General features: G+C 42.7%; 1 protein-coding gene across 12 annotated transcripts in view; it reads left to right on the forward strand.

The window, feature by feature from the left end:
• Positions 1-14,193, forward strand: part of SLC9A9 (solute carrier family 9 member A9) — a 658,568-nt gene extending 644,375 nt beyond the window's left edge. For 9 of the 12 annotated variants that reach the window (XM_060149673.1, XM_060149670.1, XM_060149671.1 and 6 more), the window contains 2 exons: positions 10,932-11,037; positions 12,307-14,193. In XM_060149673.1, coding sequence (XP_060005656.1) covers positions 10,932-11,037; positions 12,307-12,534 — 334 coding nt within the window. In that variant the 3' untranslated portion in view covers positions 12,535-14,193. Of the gene's footprint in view, positions 1-9,812; positions 11,038-12,306 lie in introns of all 12 variants that reach the window. The other 3 variants (XR_009540645.1, XR_009540648.1, XR_009540646.1) reach the window with 3 other exon arrangements.
• Positions 14,194-14,912: the final 719 nt, after the last annotated feature.

The following is a 14,912-nucleotide window of genomic DNA, read 5'->3' on the forward strand; positions in this document are numbered from 1 at the left end:
GCCAGTCCAAGGCCAGGGAAGGTTGGGAATCATGGCTCCAGGTACCATCAGCTCATCTGGCTGGGACATAGGAAGTCCATATCGATAAATCTAAGCCACATTGGTTGAATTATGGACAGTCCCCAGTTAGCTTAGGCAGTTCAGACAGAGCACAATTTACAAATCTAACTAGACCACATCCCCATTCATTAGTAATGTGCTGGATACTAATCACCAAAGATAGAAGATCAAATAAAATTCAGTCCTGGAGGATTCTGGGAAGATGGCAGTGGCATCAACAGCAGTCTCTCAATCTCTCCAAATCCCTACATAAAAATAGGCAGAACACGGCTTCCCTGGTGGTGCAGTAGTTGAGAGTCCGCCTGCCGATGCAGGGGACACGGGTTCGTGCCCCAGTCTGGGAAGATCCCACGTGCTGCAGAGCGGCTGGGCCCGTGAGCCATGACCACTGAGCCTGCACGTCCGGAGCCTGTGCTCCGCAATGGGAGAGGTCACAACAATGAGAGAGAGGCCCGTGTACTGCAATAAAAAAAAAAAAAAAAAATAGGCAGAACAATTTTAAAAAGTAAGTAAAAAAAATTTTAAGTTTAAAAAAAAAATAGGCAGAACAATTAGGTAACAAAACCAAAATCCATGGACACATTTACAGCAAAACTAGGGGCAAGTGTTCTCACAAACTCCAAATTAAAAGTGAAGGGAAACAAACTACCAATAGTACAAGTGTCCATTCAGGAGGAAAAAGGAAGCAATAGGGTAACATCTGAGGTAACATCTGAAATCAGGAGAACTGAATGGCCAATAGTATTTCCTGGAAAGTGTAGTTGGACCAATTTGATAAACATCCCTAAACCTGGTGTTGGGGCAGGGAGTGGGGGATGTAGTTTTCTCTAAGAGGAATAAGTGGAAGGTCCCAGGAATAAGGACTGAATGGGCTGTCGAGACCCCTGAGAGCTCTCAAAATTGTACACGAGTGATGAGCACACGGGCATTTTTTCAGAAGTCTCCCTTCAAGGTCAGGCCCTACACTCAGGAGAAATGACCTTGGAGTGGAGTTAAAATTGAGCTGCATAGAGACAATAGTGATAAAGGAAAGACAAGGTCCAGATCAGTTGGGGGTGGGGGGAAGTGTGGTAGGCACAGGAAACAGGGCAGGAAATCTCAGAATGCAAGCCACCATGTTTACCACTATATAAAAACAACAGAAGAGGGAACCCTGTGAAGTCAGAACAGCTTTCCTGAACCCTACCTTATTCTATAACTTTAGGAAAACTAATTTTACATAAGAACGAACAACAGAAAAGAATAGAAGTCAAATCCCATAGAGACTTATTATAAGGAAAAAAAAACAAATAAGAAGATGAGGAGCAGAATAACATCTCTACAAATAATGAAAACATGCCAGAAAGATGTGCCCATAAATAAATCAAAACTATAACATGCTATATTAAAGCAAGTTAAAAGACCTTAAAAAAATGATACGAGAGGCTTCCCTGGTGGCGCAGTGGTTGAGAGTCCGCCTGCCGATGCAGGGGACGCGGGTTCGTGCCCTGGTCCGGGAGGATCCCACATGCCACGGAGCAGCTGGGCCTGTGAGCCATGGCCGCTGGGCCTGCGTCTCCGGAGCCAGTGCTCCGCAATGGGAGAGACCACAACAGTGAGAGGCCCGCGTGCTGCAAAAAAAAAAAAAAAAAATCAAACCAAAAAAAAAAAAATGATATGAGCTATGAAAGAACGAAATAAATCAAAATTAGAAAAAAGCTCTGGAAACAATTTAAAATTTTTTTAAAATTATTTCAGAAATGAATAGTAAATTAGAAAGACTACAAAAGCAAATAAACACAATGGATAATACCTTAAGAGAAAATGCAAGTGAAAAGAAAGAGAAGTTTTTAAGTCAAAAATAAATGAAGAAAATGATTAAAAAGATTCAAGAGAAAGTGACAAATATTGAAGATAGGCACAGGAGATTGAACATCTAGAAAACAGGAATCCCTGAAAAAAGAGCAAAGCAAGGAAACAGAACAAGTCCTAGCTCAAGAGAACTTCCCTGAAATACAACACACACATTTAACACATTGGGAACTCCACATTGAAAGAGCACACCATGTACCTGAGACTATCAACTAGGAACAGCAAACATCAGAAAAAAATTAGTGAAATCAATGAAAAATTTTAAAAAGTCCTTCAGACATTTAGAGAAAAAAAAAGTGATTTATAAGGGAGAGAAAATTATATTTTCATTAGACTTTTCAGGAGCAACTCCTTATGTTAAAAGAAAATAGAAACATATTTAAGTAATCAAATAAAGAAAGTATAAGCCAACAATTTTATTTCCAGAAAAACAGTTTCAATATATAAAGGGCACTAACTCTTATCAATATTCGAGAACTCAGCAAATGTTTCCATGAGTCCTTCCTAAGGAATCTACTAAAGAACAAGCTTCAAAGAATCAAAATGACTAGAAAGACATTGACATAAGGCCTGAAGGTGAACATTAAATGTACAGTTACCTGTAGTGCTAAGATTACATGAGGGCTGAGAGAGAGTATAAAATGTAATGGTTATATATTCTGACAATGTAAATATAGTACAACTATGAATAGTTCTACTATAGATTTTCTTTTTTTAATGAGAAGTTAGAATGGAGGAAGGATAAGCAAACATTTTTAATATATGATGTAATTATTACAGTGGTAGTATATTATGATTATGAGACTACTGTAAGTATAATACTACGGATAAAACAAATGAGTCATTGTGGAGTATTCTAATTCTATCATCCCCTATGTCCCTGAGAATCAGAAGTTCTTGAACTTGAATTGGAAGTATCCATAGGAACTCATGAGATATATAATCAGTGGTGTGGTGAAGCTGGTTTACAAGAGCTGGTAAGAACAGATTGTACACATTTGTCCCAACTCCACATTTAATGACTCCATGTTGGTATATTGGAATCAGCCATAATGGGAGTATTTACACCATGAAAATTAGGAAATGCTACAAATCTGCCCTTTTTTTACGAGTCAGTTGTTATACATTTGCCAGCACCCCATTTTATATTGCAACCTTTGGTGCCCAGGTTGTGCTGTTAAAGTACCCTTTCTCACTGGAAAAAAAACTCAGAGAAGTTTGGAGAAATAGCTTCTTTGAGGTCTGAAACAGAAATGTATAAGATGAACCTACAACTTGCCATGCAGATGACAAGGAAGCTATCAAAGATACTGGCATCATGTCAATAGGACTCAGAGGCCAATCTGAAGATTCCCATTGACAAAAGAGCTTCAGTTTGAGCTTCAACAGTGATAAAAATTGCAATCAAATTCATTTAAATTCACCATTACTTTATGGTGATATTTAAACAAAGAATCAGTCATTTTCAGAGGGTCATAACCAATCATTATCTGGAAAACTAGTAAATAGAGGGAATAAATCAAACATTTATCTTGCCTTTCCTGTATTGACTATTCCACTCAATATCCCAATAGGACAAATGAAAAGTGTCTCTTTATAAAAGTATTCTACCTAATAAAATAATAAAAAGATAAAATTAGAATTTCACTGTTTGCACACCCCAGTGAGCAAATAGATATAGTTATTACACATCAGTGGCTGCTAAAATCACACAAAGAGAGACAACCAGATATGATGTGCCTTCTTTAGTCTTGCAGAAGGGGTAGAATAAAGCCTGAATCTGATCCAGTCTCTGGATCCAACTGGCCATTTGCAGGAGATACGAAGGGCAGAGGAACATGCTGGGCTGCACATGAGTTTGCAATCAGCAATTCAGACCATGGGAAACTCCACAGGTCCAATGGCCCAGGTTCTTCAGCAAATAAATTATAAAGAAAAGGGTGGAAGAGGAATCTATAGATTAAAAGACATAACACATCTTTAAAAATAGGCAAGACCAAACTGTAGTGTGCCAGAATGTATATTTAAGTGACAAAACTGTAATTAAAAACTCAAGGAAGTGACTTGTATAAAAATCAGGATAGTAGTTACTTTTGGAGAGAGGAAGAAGTTTTGATTAGGATGAGACACCTGAAAAGGGCTTCAAGGGTAGGCGACATAGTTCCGTTTCCTGGAATCTGGAAGGTTTCCATGCCTTATAATGATCCATTAAGATACACATTAGATTTATGATGTTTGATGTATCACTTTTTCATTTTACAATAAAAAGATTTTATTTTATAAGCTCCCTCAAGGAGCTTAGAGTCTAAAGAGGAAGATGGAGATGTAAACAATCAGCTTTAAGACAATGTGATAAATGCTGTCAGGCAGGTATGTATTATACATGTTGCTCTGGATCTGCCATGGAGCTGAAGCAGTTCAGCGTGGCAGATCTAAGATGGCTATTGGGAGGAAGGGACAAACCAGCCTGGCCTTGAAGGGAGAGCCATTCTCCAAACAGACATGTGAGTAGCAGAGCTCAGAGACCAGGCTGAAGGGGCTTGCAGTCACTCCTTGCTATCTTATTCCAGACAGTTCTGCTTACCCCTCAGGGTGTTTATTCGGGCTTCCTTTCTGCCCTAGCACTTGTCCAGGGCAATTTCCTTTAAAATGGTAAAGGTTAGGATAGTCAACCAAAAAGGAACACATGTTCACCCTTGTATGTGAATAGCGGGTTTCTGCCTTTTCCTTGTTTTTCTTTTTTTTTCTTTTTTTTTCTAAATTGAAGTATAATTGCTTTACCATGTTGTATTAGTTTCTGCTGTAGAACGAAGTGAATCAGCTATGTGTATATATATATCCCCTCCCTCTTGAGCCTCCCTGCCACCCCCCCCGTCCCACCCCTCTAGGTCATCACAAAGCACCAAGCTGAGCTCCCTGTGCTATACAACAGCTTCCCACTAGCTATCTATTTTACAAATGGTAGTGTATATATGTCAGTGCTACTCTCTCACTTCGTCCCATCCTCCCCTTTCCCCCTGTGTCCACAAGTCCGTTCTCTACACCTGTGTCTCTTTTCTGGCCTGCAAATATGTTCATCAGTACCATTTTTCTAGATTCCATATGTATGCGTTAATATACGATATTTGTTTTTCTCTTTCCGACTTACTTCACTCTGTATACCAGACTCTAGATTCTTCCACATCACTACAAATGATGCAATTTCGTACTTTTTTATGGCTGAGTAATATTCCATTGTATATTCTTGATAGCTTGTTCTTGAAATAGAGTGGCTGCTGCAAAGACAGGACCACACCTCTACGTTCTCTGTGTGTGCCAGTGCAGAATGGGAAGTCCTCCCTCAAGGTAGAGAGAACAGAGTGATAAAACAGCTTAAAGAAGAGGGCTTTTGGTTGGACTCTTAAAGTCTTCCTCCAACCTGAACCCCAAATACACCTCAGCAAAATTTTTCATCACATACTTAAACAAGATGGCAAGACAGTGTGTCAAATTACAGAATCCAACATATCCTAAGGAAGAAGGAGAACACACTCAATTCAACTTATTAGCCCACATTTCCTGTGAAATAAAGCATAAAGGGTGTGATTTGTATATTGGAATCAAAGAATGATGGGGTGTGTACAATTTGGGGCTATCCTCTACTTGTTCTGTTCATGGATGCTGAGTAAATACCAGTGTGGGGACTCAGCAAGTCCATAGCAAATGGGACCTGGTTTCCTGCAGTAACATATGGGCTTGGAGGGCAAGGTCAGCTCCCACTCTGGATGCACTTACCCTTCCCTACTCACCTGCCATTGATCCCTGACCATCTCTGGTAGCAAGTCAGCCCTGGAAGTTAAATGCGCTCTGGAAAGGGAGCTAAAGATAGTTTAGAAGAGAATCGAAAAGCCATCTGATTACACATTTCTTGATCTTTAAAATGGGACTATAATACCCACCTACAGTTGTAAAGAGAAAATAAGGTATAGAGAAATGTCTTATAAATAAAAAGATGCAGGGTGTATTCCTAAAAAGATAAATGTGCTTTCCTTCTCTACACACCTCTGAATTAACAAGAATTTTTTCCTGATAACAAGACCATTTATCAAGCTTATACATACAAACACATGCAAATGCTCCCAATAGGCACAAAGTCTTCCTACTCAAGCCAAGATGCAATGCTTCATTATTCCACTCTCAGGTGTAACATCATCAAGACTGTATCTTGTTGAGCCAAGTTGCTGACCCATCCCCCAGGGACAAGTTGAAACAATTGGCTTTAGTCAGGTCTGGGTTCTGGGCAAAATGGGCTTATCTTATACCTATGCTCACCCTAAAAATGATGGCTTTATGGACATAAGAGGCCATGTTCTTTTTCTTCCTATTTAAGATCTAAATCTCATATGGAGGGCAATACTCTGGAGAGAGACCACTGTGTTCCATACTTGCCTGATCATCAGTTGCCTGGGCCATTGAAAATTCAGAGTCCCGGGCAACTTCCCAGACCTGCCAAATCAAAATCTCCAGGGCAAGATTTGGACATCTGAATTTTTAACAAATGCCAAGATGGTCTTCACGATGAGGCATGTTTAGAGAAAGCCAAGATAGAACATAGCTCTTCAGGGTTCTGAAATCAAAGACTTTTCAAGAAGTCCAGAAACAGGGGCATGTTAGTCTTCTCAGGCTGCCATAACAAAATACCATAAAATGCTGGCTTAAACAACAGAAACTTATTTTATCACGGTTCTGGGGACTGGAAGTCTGAGCTTAGGGTGCCAGCACGGTCAGGTTCTAGTGAGAACTCTCTTCCAGGCTTGCAAACAGGCACTACCTCACTGTGTGTTCACATGACCCCTTTGTGGACATGTGGAGAGAGGGAGAGCAAACTCTCTGGATTCTCTTCTTATAAGGACACTAATCCCCTCAGGAAGGCCCCACCCTCGTGATCTCATCTAACCCTAATTACCTTCCAAAGGTGCCATCTCCAAATACCATCACAGTGGGGGTCAGGGCTTCAACATGTGAATTTTGGGAGAACACAAACTTTCAGTCCATAGTACAGGGCAATGGGGCTTACTCCCTTCAAAGGGGCAGATTTTTTTGTGGAGCTGGATCTTTGCTTGGGGTTTCTGCATCTGACCAATCTATGTAGGACCGTGTTATGAGAGGCATAGGCAGGAGCAAGCTGTGCACCCATTGGTTTTGGCAACTTACAAGGGACAAAACATGAGGACTTAGAATAATCAAAACAGAAACTAACAAAAGAGAGAAATCAATGTCACCACTATTTTGGATGTTGGTTCAGTTAAGCACCAAATTTAGCTCTGGACCTGCTGATAGCAGATGCATTTTCTCCTTTGGCCTGAGTTAATTGTCTTTCCTATTTCACACATGTTAAATTCCAGGTAGGGTTCCAGCTTTTACTTACATCTCCTGAAACAGACTGCTCTTCCCAAACTTATGCCCTTTAAAGATGAGAAAAGTCATTGTTTTCTTTTCCCCCCCCAGAGCTTAACATTTCATCTCAATGCATTTCAAGCTTATTAGAAAAGCAAAACTAGCTGTACCAGAAATACCCAATGGGGAATCTCTCTCTCTCCGAACATATACTAGAACCTGATAAGAAAAATAACACATTTTGCAAAATCGGCAGTTGGGGTTTCCTGTAGATCAAAAGAGTTTTTTTACTTTTTAATAATTCAGGTAATCCTGGAGATCCAGCCACTTTCCAGATACTGCTCAGCAATGAAGAACTCAGAAAGTCACTGAGTCCCCAATTCCAAATAAGTTATCCAATTAGATGAGACTTGTTACTCAGTTTCTCTATACCAGCAGGAAGGTGCCCAATGTGGTGGAAATGTCTGGGGTCTCAGGCCCAGCTCTGCCAATAACTAACTGGCTGTGTTCCACTGAGAAATTCTTTTCCTCTCTTTGAGCCTGTTTTCATCATTAATTCAACAACTATTTCTTGAACATCTAAAATGTGCCGAGCATTGTATCCAGCTGAAGGGGACAGCCCTGCCCTCAAGAAGACCACCGTCTAGAGACAAGGGAGCTTTCCATTCTGTAATGTAATTGTTAATTTCCTTGTGTGGGTACTTCAGTAGTTTAGTGCATAACATAAAAACGTGTGAGTATATGAAGGAACAAATGAATGATTGAATGAGTGAAGCACAAAGTTGTTTTCTAACCACTTTATTTTATGCCGTTACCACATGGTCCCCTTTCTCTAATAACCTAGGCCCAAGAGATCCATCTCTGACTTGACCTTCCTTAGGCTTTTATCCTCAGGAAATCCTCATTTGTTGGCTGTAATCTGCTCCCTTCATTCTTCCCTTGACACAGTTACCCAGAATCCACCTCCATCACTCATAATACCCATGAATATTTTCCTAAACTATAAATTCAACAAACATCCACTGAGCACATTATATATGGCAAGCATTGGGCAAACCAAGACGTTGGAGAACGTAGACTCTGGTCCACATCTTTCGTGTCTGCGGATGGTGCTTACATGTTCCGTTCACTTTTGCCACGCGGTGTATGTGTCCTTCCTTTGACTTGCCGCTACTGAGACTCCAGCACAGCCAGAATGGCATCATGAGTTTCCTAGAAGAGTCTTATGTCAGCAAATTCTCCCACCTCTCACCTACTACCTGACGCCAGCCCCCCCATACAACAATGTTTAACCCAAATAGCTATTTTTGGTGTAGGAGCAGCTCAAATCTTCCAACCACTAACTAGCCTGCGACTCCCAATGCCGCAGCAAATGCCAGGAGTGCCGCTCTCTCACCTCTACCCTCATATCATTTCCTCTCTGTTATTTGCACAATAATTGACACACCACTGTCTCCAGAAAGTATTGCTTAGAAAATAATGTTTTTAAATAAAATAGCATTTGAATGGCATGTGAAAGTGTAACACCTCTTTTCCATGTTATTTCAGTTAATATCCATGGCAACGCTTGAGGCTCACAGGGGTCAATCACTAGACCACAGGTCATAGAGTCGGTGAAGGGGCAGAGCTGGCAGCTGTGCCCAAGTCTTCTGAGTCGAAAATCCCAGAGCTTGTCCAGAGGGGCCAGATGGTAGCCCATTTGGTCCAGGCCTCACAGTCACAGAAAGCTACAAAGGAAGTCATTAAGTGTTAGCTCCAATAACAAGACACATAAAGTTGAAGAGATACCTCATCAGGATGAAAAGAAGAAAATGTGCCTTGTGCAAGTTTAAATTTGTGTTTTCCTTTTGTAGCATGATTTTGGCATTGTGATTTTTCATGATATTGAGAACCTCAAACAATGGAAGTTGCCCAGGCCTCTCTTAAACAACAGACCTCACTTTTATTTACACAACATTGCTAAAAATGTTGCTTACTTGCTGTCACTTTTCCATCTGGAAATAAAATTGGCTGGATTTTCTTTGATTTATACTTCAGTTGTATAATATATATATATATATATATATATATATATATATATATATATATCGTCCACCTCACCTCCCTAAAAAAAAAAAAAAAAAAAAAAAATTTCCCTGACCTATGCACACCATAAAACCTAGTAAGACCACATGCCCCCTGCCTGAGAGGGTCTGCAGCTCACCAGCAGGGGTGCTGTCTGCAAGCTTTTCTCTCTAGAGAACCAGCTGGTCACATGCACGATTGTGCTCTGATAAATTACCTTTCACTAGGGGATGACAGTGGTGGATTCAAATAGCAAAGGGAGCCTCCGGATTATTTAAAATCATCATATCTCTAGGCTTCAATTCTTTCATCCATAAAATGAAGGTAATAACACTCTGTAATAAAAATTAATGGCAAATCATCAAGGACTTTCCAGAGTTGTAGATAGATTTACACGATGTTGCAGAGAATGCCAGGCTCTGAGCTTTAATATCTTCCCGGTCCTTAACTGAGCACAACAGCTGCTCATCTGAAAAGAGTCGTCAAGTTTTCTATTCGCAGTTGCAATTACAGACCCTCTTAAGCATCTTTTCAGTCGCTCTCCTCACGCCATAACTAGGCTGTGTTCATGAACCTCACCTGCTTTGTCCCCACTGTGGTGGTGAGTGATTTGAAGCCAGAGGCAACCAGATTCCCGGCCCATGTGGGCTGCATCCTCCCTCTGTCCCACACTCTCAGAGCATCCCAGGCATGACAGAATGTTGTCACCGTCCAGCTGTGGGTGGGCTGCAGTAGAGCCATCGCCTAGATTCCCTCTTGTCTTCAGTGCCTGGGGGTGACTGTACATCCTCACAAGCCGATGGTAACTGCCTTCCATTTTGTTTTCCCTTTCCCTATTTATTAGAGCATTTCAGAAAGTTGATGAGGTGACCTATTCTCCAGAAGAGGAAATAATACAAAGCTTAAAAGCTGTTTCTGATAGAATGGTGAAATAATTTCACTACTTTTCTTGGAGGAAAATAAATAAATAAATAAGGCGACCTGAGGCAGCCTCTAGGGATTTGGATTGGAGGGAAGCATAACGGCTTTAGATGAACAGGTTTTACTTTTAACTTGTTAGAGCACTTTGGGATGAAGAGGGGGGAAAGACAGGTGCTAGACAGTAAAATAAACCCAGCTTATTTACATTATTTCGTATGGAGATGCATTGATGTATGAAGTATAAAGTGACTGTGTTGAATAGTGAAAATAAAGTATTTTGGTAAACAATCTCTGTTCACTACCCAGTCCTAGAATGAGTGAACGTTTTATGAAATACCTCTTGCTTCTTTGTGACAATTACCTCTGGTTTAAGATGTGTGTGCGGTTTTAGGAAAACACAGTCTCGTATGCTGCTATTCAAGTCATTCAGGTCGAGGCGCCATTTCTCCATCATTAAAGACCACGAGGAGGGCTGGGAACGTGTGTGGAGCAAAGAATATAACCAGCCATTTCTGCGGGCCAAATTACCTCCTAAATGAGGGAGTAGGCGATTTAAATGTAAAAATAACTGTCTCTTTCGCGGCATGCAAATGTTTGTGCTGTGTAAGAAACTAAATCCTGGCTTCCTCTTGGCAAGTATTCCCTAACAGGCCTCGCAGATATCTGAAACCAATTTTAACCCACTCTGGTCCTCCGCTGACCACAACATTACCTGAATGGTGCGGCCCAATTTCCAGACTGCTCACCAGTCCTCAGGCCTATGGGGTGAGTAAATATCCCGAGAGGGACAGGCATGGTGAATACTGATGAGCCCGGGAACCTCAGAGCTATTTCTTCCCAGCATGAGGAGGAAGCGTTTTTAAAATTCACGGCACCAAGAATCATCTCTCTTCTCTTTTCAGTTGTTGCTAATGTGGGCTCATTCTTCTTTTTAAAAATGCAAATTTTTTATTGTGACCAATATTTTTAACCATAAGATGAATTTAGAAACTATAAAAGAAGGAATGTGCCCTCACAAAGTGCTGTGTTTTGAGATTTAGAATATCAGGCCTGTGCTTTATAGCTCAAGGGGGTGGAATCAAAAATGCTGAGAAGCAATTAGAATCCTTATCAGTAAATCAGAGTGTCAGGGATTGGCGAGGAGTAGAATCTTGGAGTTTGTGGCACCCTTGGAGGTTGTCCAGCTGGCTGACCCCTTGTCTAAACAGAGAAAAACGCGTCTCAGATCTCAGACGTGCTCAGGACGCCACAGCCTGAGCCAGCGGTTCTCAAAGTGTGTCCTCAGACCGGCAGCCTCAGCATCGCTTGGAAACTTGTTAGAACTGCAAGTTCTCAGGCCCTACATCAGAACTCTGGTCTCAGGGGCCCAGCATCTGTGCTTCAACAAGTGATTCCAAGACAGGCCAAAGTTGGAAACCACCGAGCTGAGGTCACCTAGCCAGGGTTCATTCTACAGGTAATTTTGTGTGGTCTTCCAAAAACCAATGGAAGAAGAGTTGAGATTTTAATTCCTTTCTTTAAGGGAAGCTCTGTCTGAGGAAAACTTTAGTGGCCGGATCTAGTTCATTTCCACTATTATCTGCTATGGTAACTTCCAACCCTTTTTAGCCCTGTGACCCTCATCCCAAGAAACATGCTGTGAGGATATACTTTTTAGAGAAAATATAACAGACATTGAGTTTTAAGAATTTTGTGATAGGCAGGAGTGTTACAAAACCTACATTGAGAATCATTCCGTACTCTGAGGTCACAGGATTCTGCAAACTCCTAACTCCTCTCACCCAGATTAGGTATCCATTCAAAAAAATCCACTGCATTGTATTTTAACTTCCTTATCCACAGAGGTGCTCAATTAGCACATGTTCTCTTACCCACAGGGAGGGAAAACGTGACATCTGCCATACCAGCAACGTCAGCTGAGACAAGACAGGGCAGTTAAAAAAGGAAAACAAACATCCTAGTTTCTAACACTGTAGGACTGCTATTGTTTGCTGCTTTTATCAGGAAGTGACCTCTCTTTCTTTCCAAAACCAGGAACAGCTCAAAGAGGACGATGTAGAATGTATTGTAAACCAGGATGAACTGGCCATGAATTACCAGGAGCAAGCGACCTCACCCTGCAGCCTTCCTGCAAGGCCGGGTCTGGACCAGAAAGCTTCACCCCAGACTCCAAGCAAGGAAAACATTTATGAGGGGGACCTTGGCCTAGGAGGCTATGGACTCAAGCTTGAGCAAACTCCGGGTCAGTCCCAGCTGAATTAATGGGCGTGAACAGCACCGAGGTAATCACAGGTAATGCAGGGATCACTGAGGAGCAAGCCAAGCCGATGAGGCTGCGTGGAGGAGAGGCTGGAAAATGTGTGAAGAGCATCAATTGGAGAGATTCAAAACCTTATCACGTGTATCCTCTGGTGCCTGCAGAAATGAGAATTTATTATCATCCCTCTATATTACGCAACTGCATTTAAGTTTTTGACAGCGCCATTTTTATTAATGAATTGGGTGGGGTGGGAAGGATGCAGAGGGGAGGGAGGGAGGAGTCTAGCTGCTGGGAGGATGAAACAGATGCGCTGTGTCTGCAGGGTGTTTCTTTTCTGTGTGCAGCTCTCTGGGCCCTTCACTCAGATTTGGGATTCTATTCCCTTCATTAAGGAGAGTTTAAAAATTAGAAAAAGAGGGCTTCCCTGGTGGCGCAGTGGTTGAGAGTTCGCCTGCCGATGCAGGGGACACGGGTTCGTGCCCCGGTCCGGGAAGATCCCACATGCCGCGGAGCGGCTGGGCCCGTGAGCCATGGCCGCTAAGCCTGCACATCCGGAGCCTGTGCTCCGCAACGGGAGAGGCCACGGCAGTGAGAGGCCCGCGTACTGCAAAAAAAAAAAAAAAAAAAAAATCAGAAAAAGAGTTTCTGAGCTTAAATGTGTGTCTCCTAAGCTGGAGGGAATGCCCGGTTCTTCAGGAAGTGAGACGTTTTATATGTTTAGAACCTAGGCTCCCACTCGCTCCAAATGACCCACGGATATTTGCCCACATAAGTGCTTGCTTGATACCACTGTTGACGGCCTCACAGAGCCCACGCCGCCTGGGGACCCGCGGTTCTCCGCATTCACTTCAAGTTGCTCCTCCCGTTGCTTGAAGCTGTGGGTGACAGCTTTGTTGTACTCCGCACTAAATGCAGTGCTACTCTTCACCTTGGTAGGACCCCTTCCAGGGACAGCGGGGTCCTCTTCTCCATACCATGTTTCAGCCTTCCTGTCCTCGCTTGCATCTGAGTCACTTCCTGGCTCCATGGCAGGTCCCTGTGTCTGCTGAGTGATGAGATTCCTTAGCACAGGTTCCTCTGCACGCAGCAGGATTCGGGACAGGAACCCTGACCTGTCCTCCAATTCCAGCTCTCACAGCTCAACAGCAGTGCAGGGGCAGGAGCGAGAGCATCGGGGCTGAGGATGCGCAGAGACCACACGGAGGAGACAAGGACGCAGCATCAGGAGCATTTTTACAAGGCACGGCTCATGGGCCATGGCGGGGAGGCCAACGCAATAGCTTTTAATTTAGCTGCGCAACTTTTAAGCCATTAAGATACCTCAAACACAGCTTCTCTTGAAATGCAAATGTTAATATCAGACTCCTAAAAAAGCAGACCCCAGTCACAGGTGCCCAGGCTCTGATGAGTCTGTGCCTGGAGGTAGGTAGGAATGACACCTTCCTGGGGCCCAAAGCTTGGAAGTAACATAGGCTTTGCTGACCAGTTATTTGGCTTTAGACATGAACCATGGTGGTGCTGGGCACGCCACTATGCAGATTCTCTTGCTTTCCAAACAGTAGAATCCAGGGACATAAATTGTTTTCTACTCAGCTAAGTATAACATGGTCATTCCGGGTAAATATGGCAAATGGCAAAGCAGGAAGTTTTCTAATTTGATTTAATCCTAATAAAATTTTGTTAAAAAGCACAATTGTTTTATTTATGTATTTAAAGCCATCTTCTACTGTCTACGCCAATTGGCAGTGCTAAGCCCTTGCTCTCGAAGTGCCAGGTGAAGGGGGACTGAAAAGTGATGTAAGGGCGATGCTGGGGTCCTCTGGGCCAGGAAGAGCCATGGGGGCTACTGGCCTAGTCGGTGACACGTGGAGAGAGCACAGTGGGCTGGGAGGATGTGAGAAGGGAAGGCAGAGTCAGGCAGAGGGAGCACCTCCTCCTTTCACACTGCAGGGGACCAGAAACTTCCAAAACAGGGGAGGAGGTGCTAGAGGAGAAAGGACGGAAGGAAAGGCGGGAGACAGGATTCATCTTATTTCTGCCTTTATCATGTGAAAGGGAGGGATGAGAACTCAGTGTTTTGTTTCTTTTCCTCTGCGTGGAGAAAGACACATCAGGAAAGGAGAAGATCCCCCCAAAACAGACAAACGTTAGTGAGGGAAGGAGTGGAGAGAAGGGAGAGAAATATGACACACTGGATGGAAATGAGGCGGGGGGCGGGGGGGGGGGTGGGGGTAGGGGAAAATACACCGTCTACACCCAGTACCAACTGGCTAAGAGGGCAGACCAAAAATAGCCTCCTGGCCCACAGGCAAAGCCCTCTTCCTGCTTGGAAAAAAATCTCTTTGCATCTGAACATCATGAACCATTACCCACAAGGAGA

Source organism: Lagenorhynchus albirostris, chromosome 5 (assembly GCF_949774975.1).
Source record: "Lagenorhynchus albirostris chromosome 5, mLagAlb1.1, whole genome shotgun sequence".
Lineage (NCBI taxonomy): Eukaryota > Metazoa > Chordata > Mammalia > Artiodactyla > Delphinidae > Lagenorhynchus > Lagenorhynchus albirostris.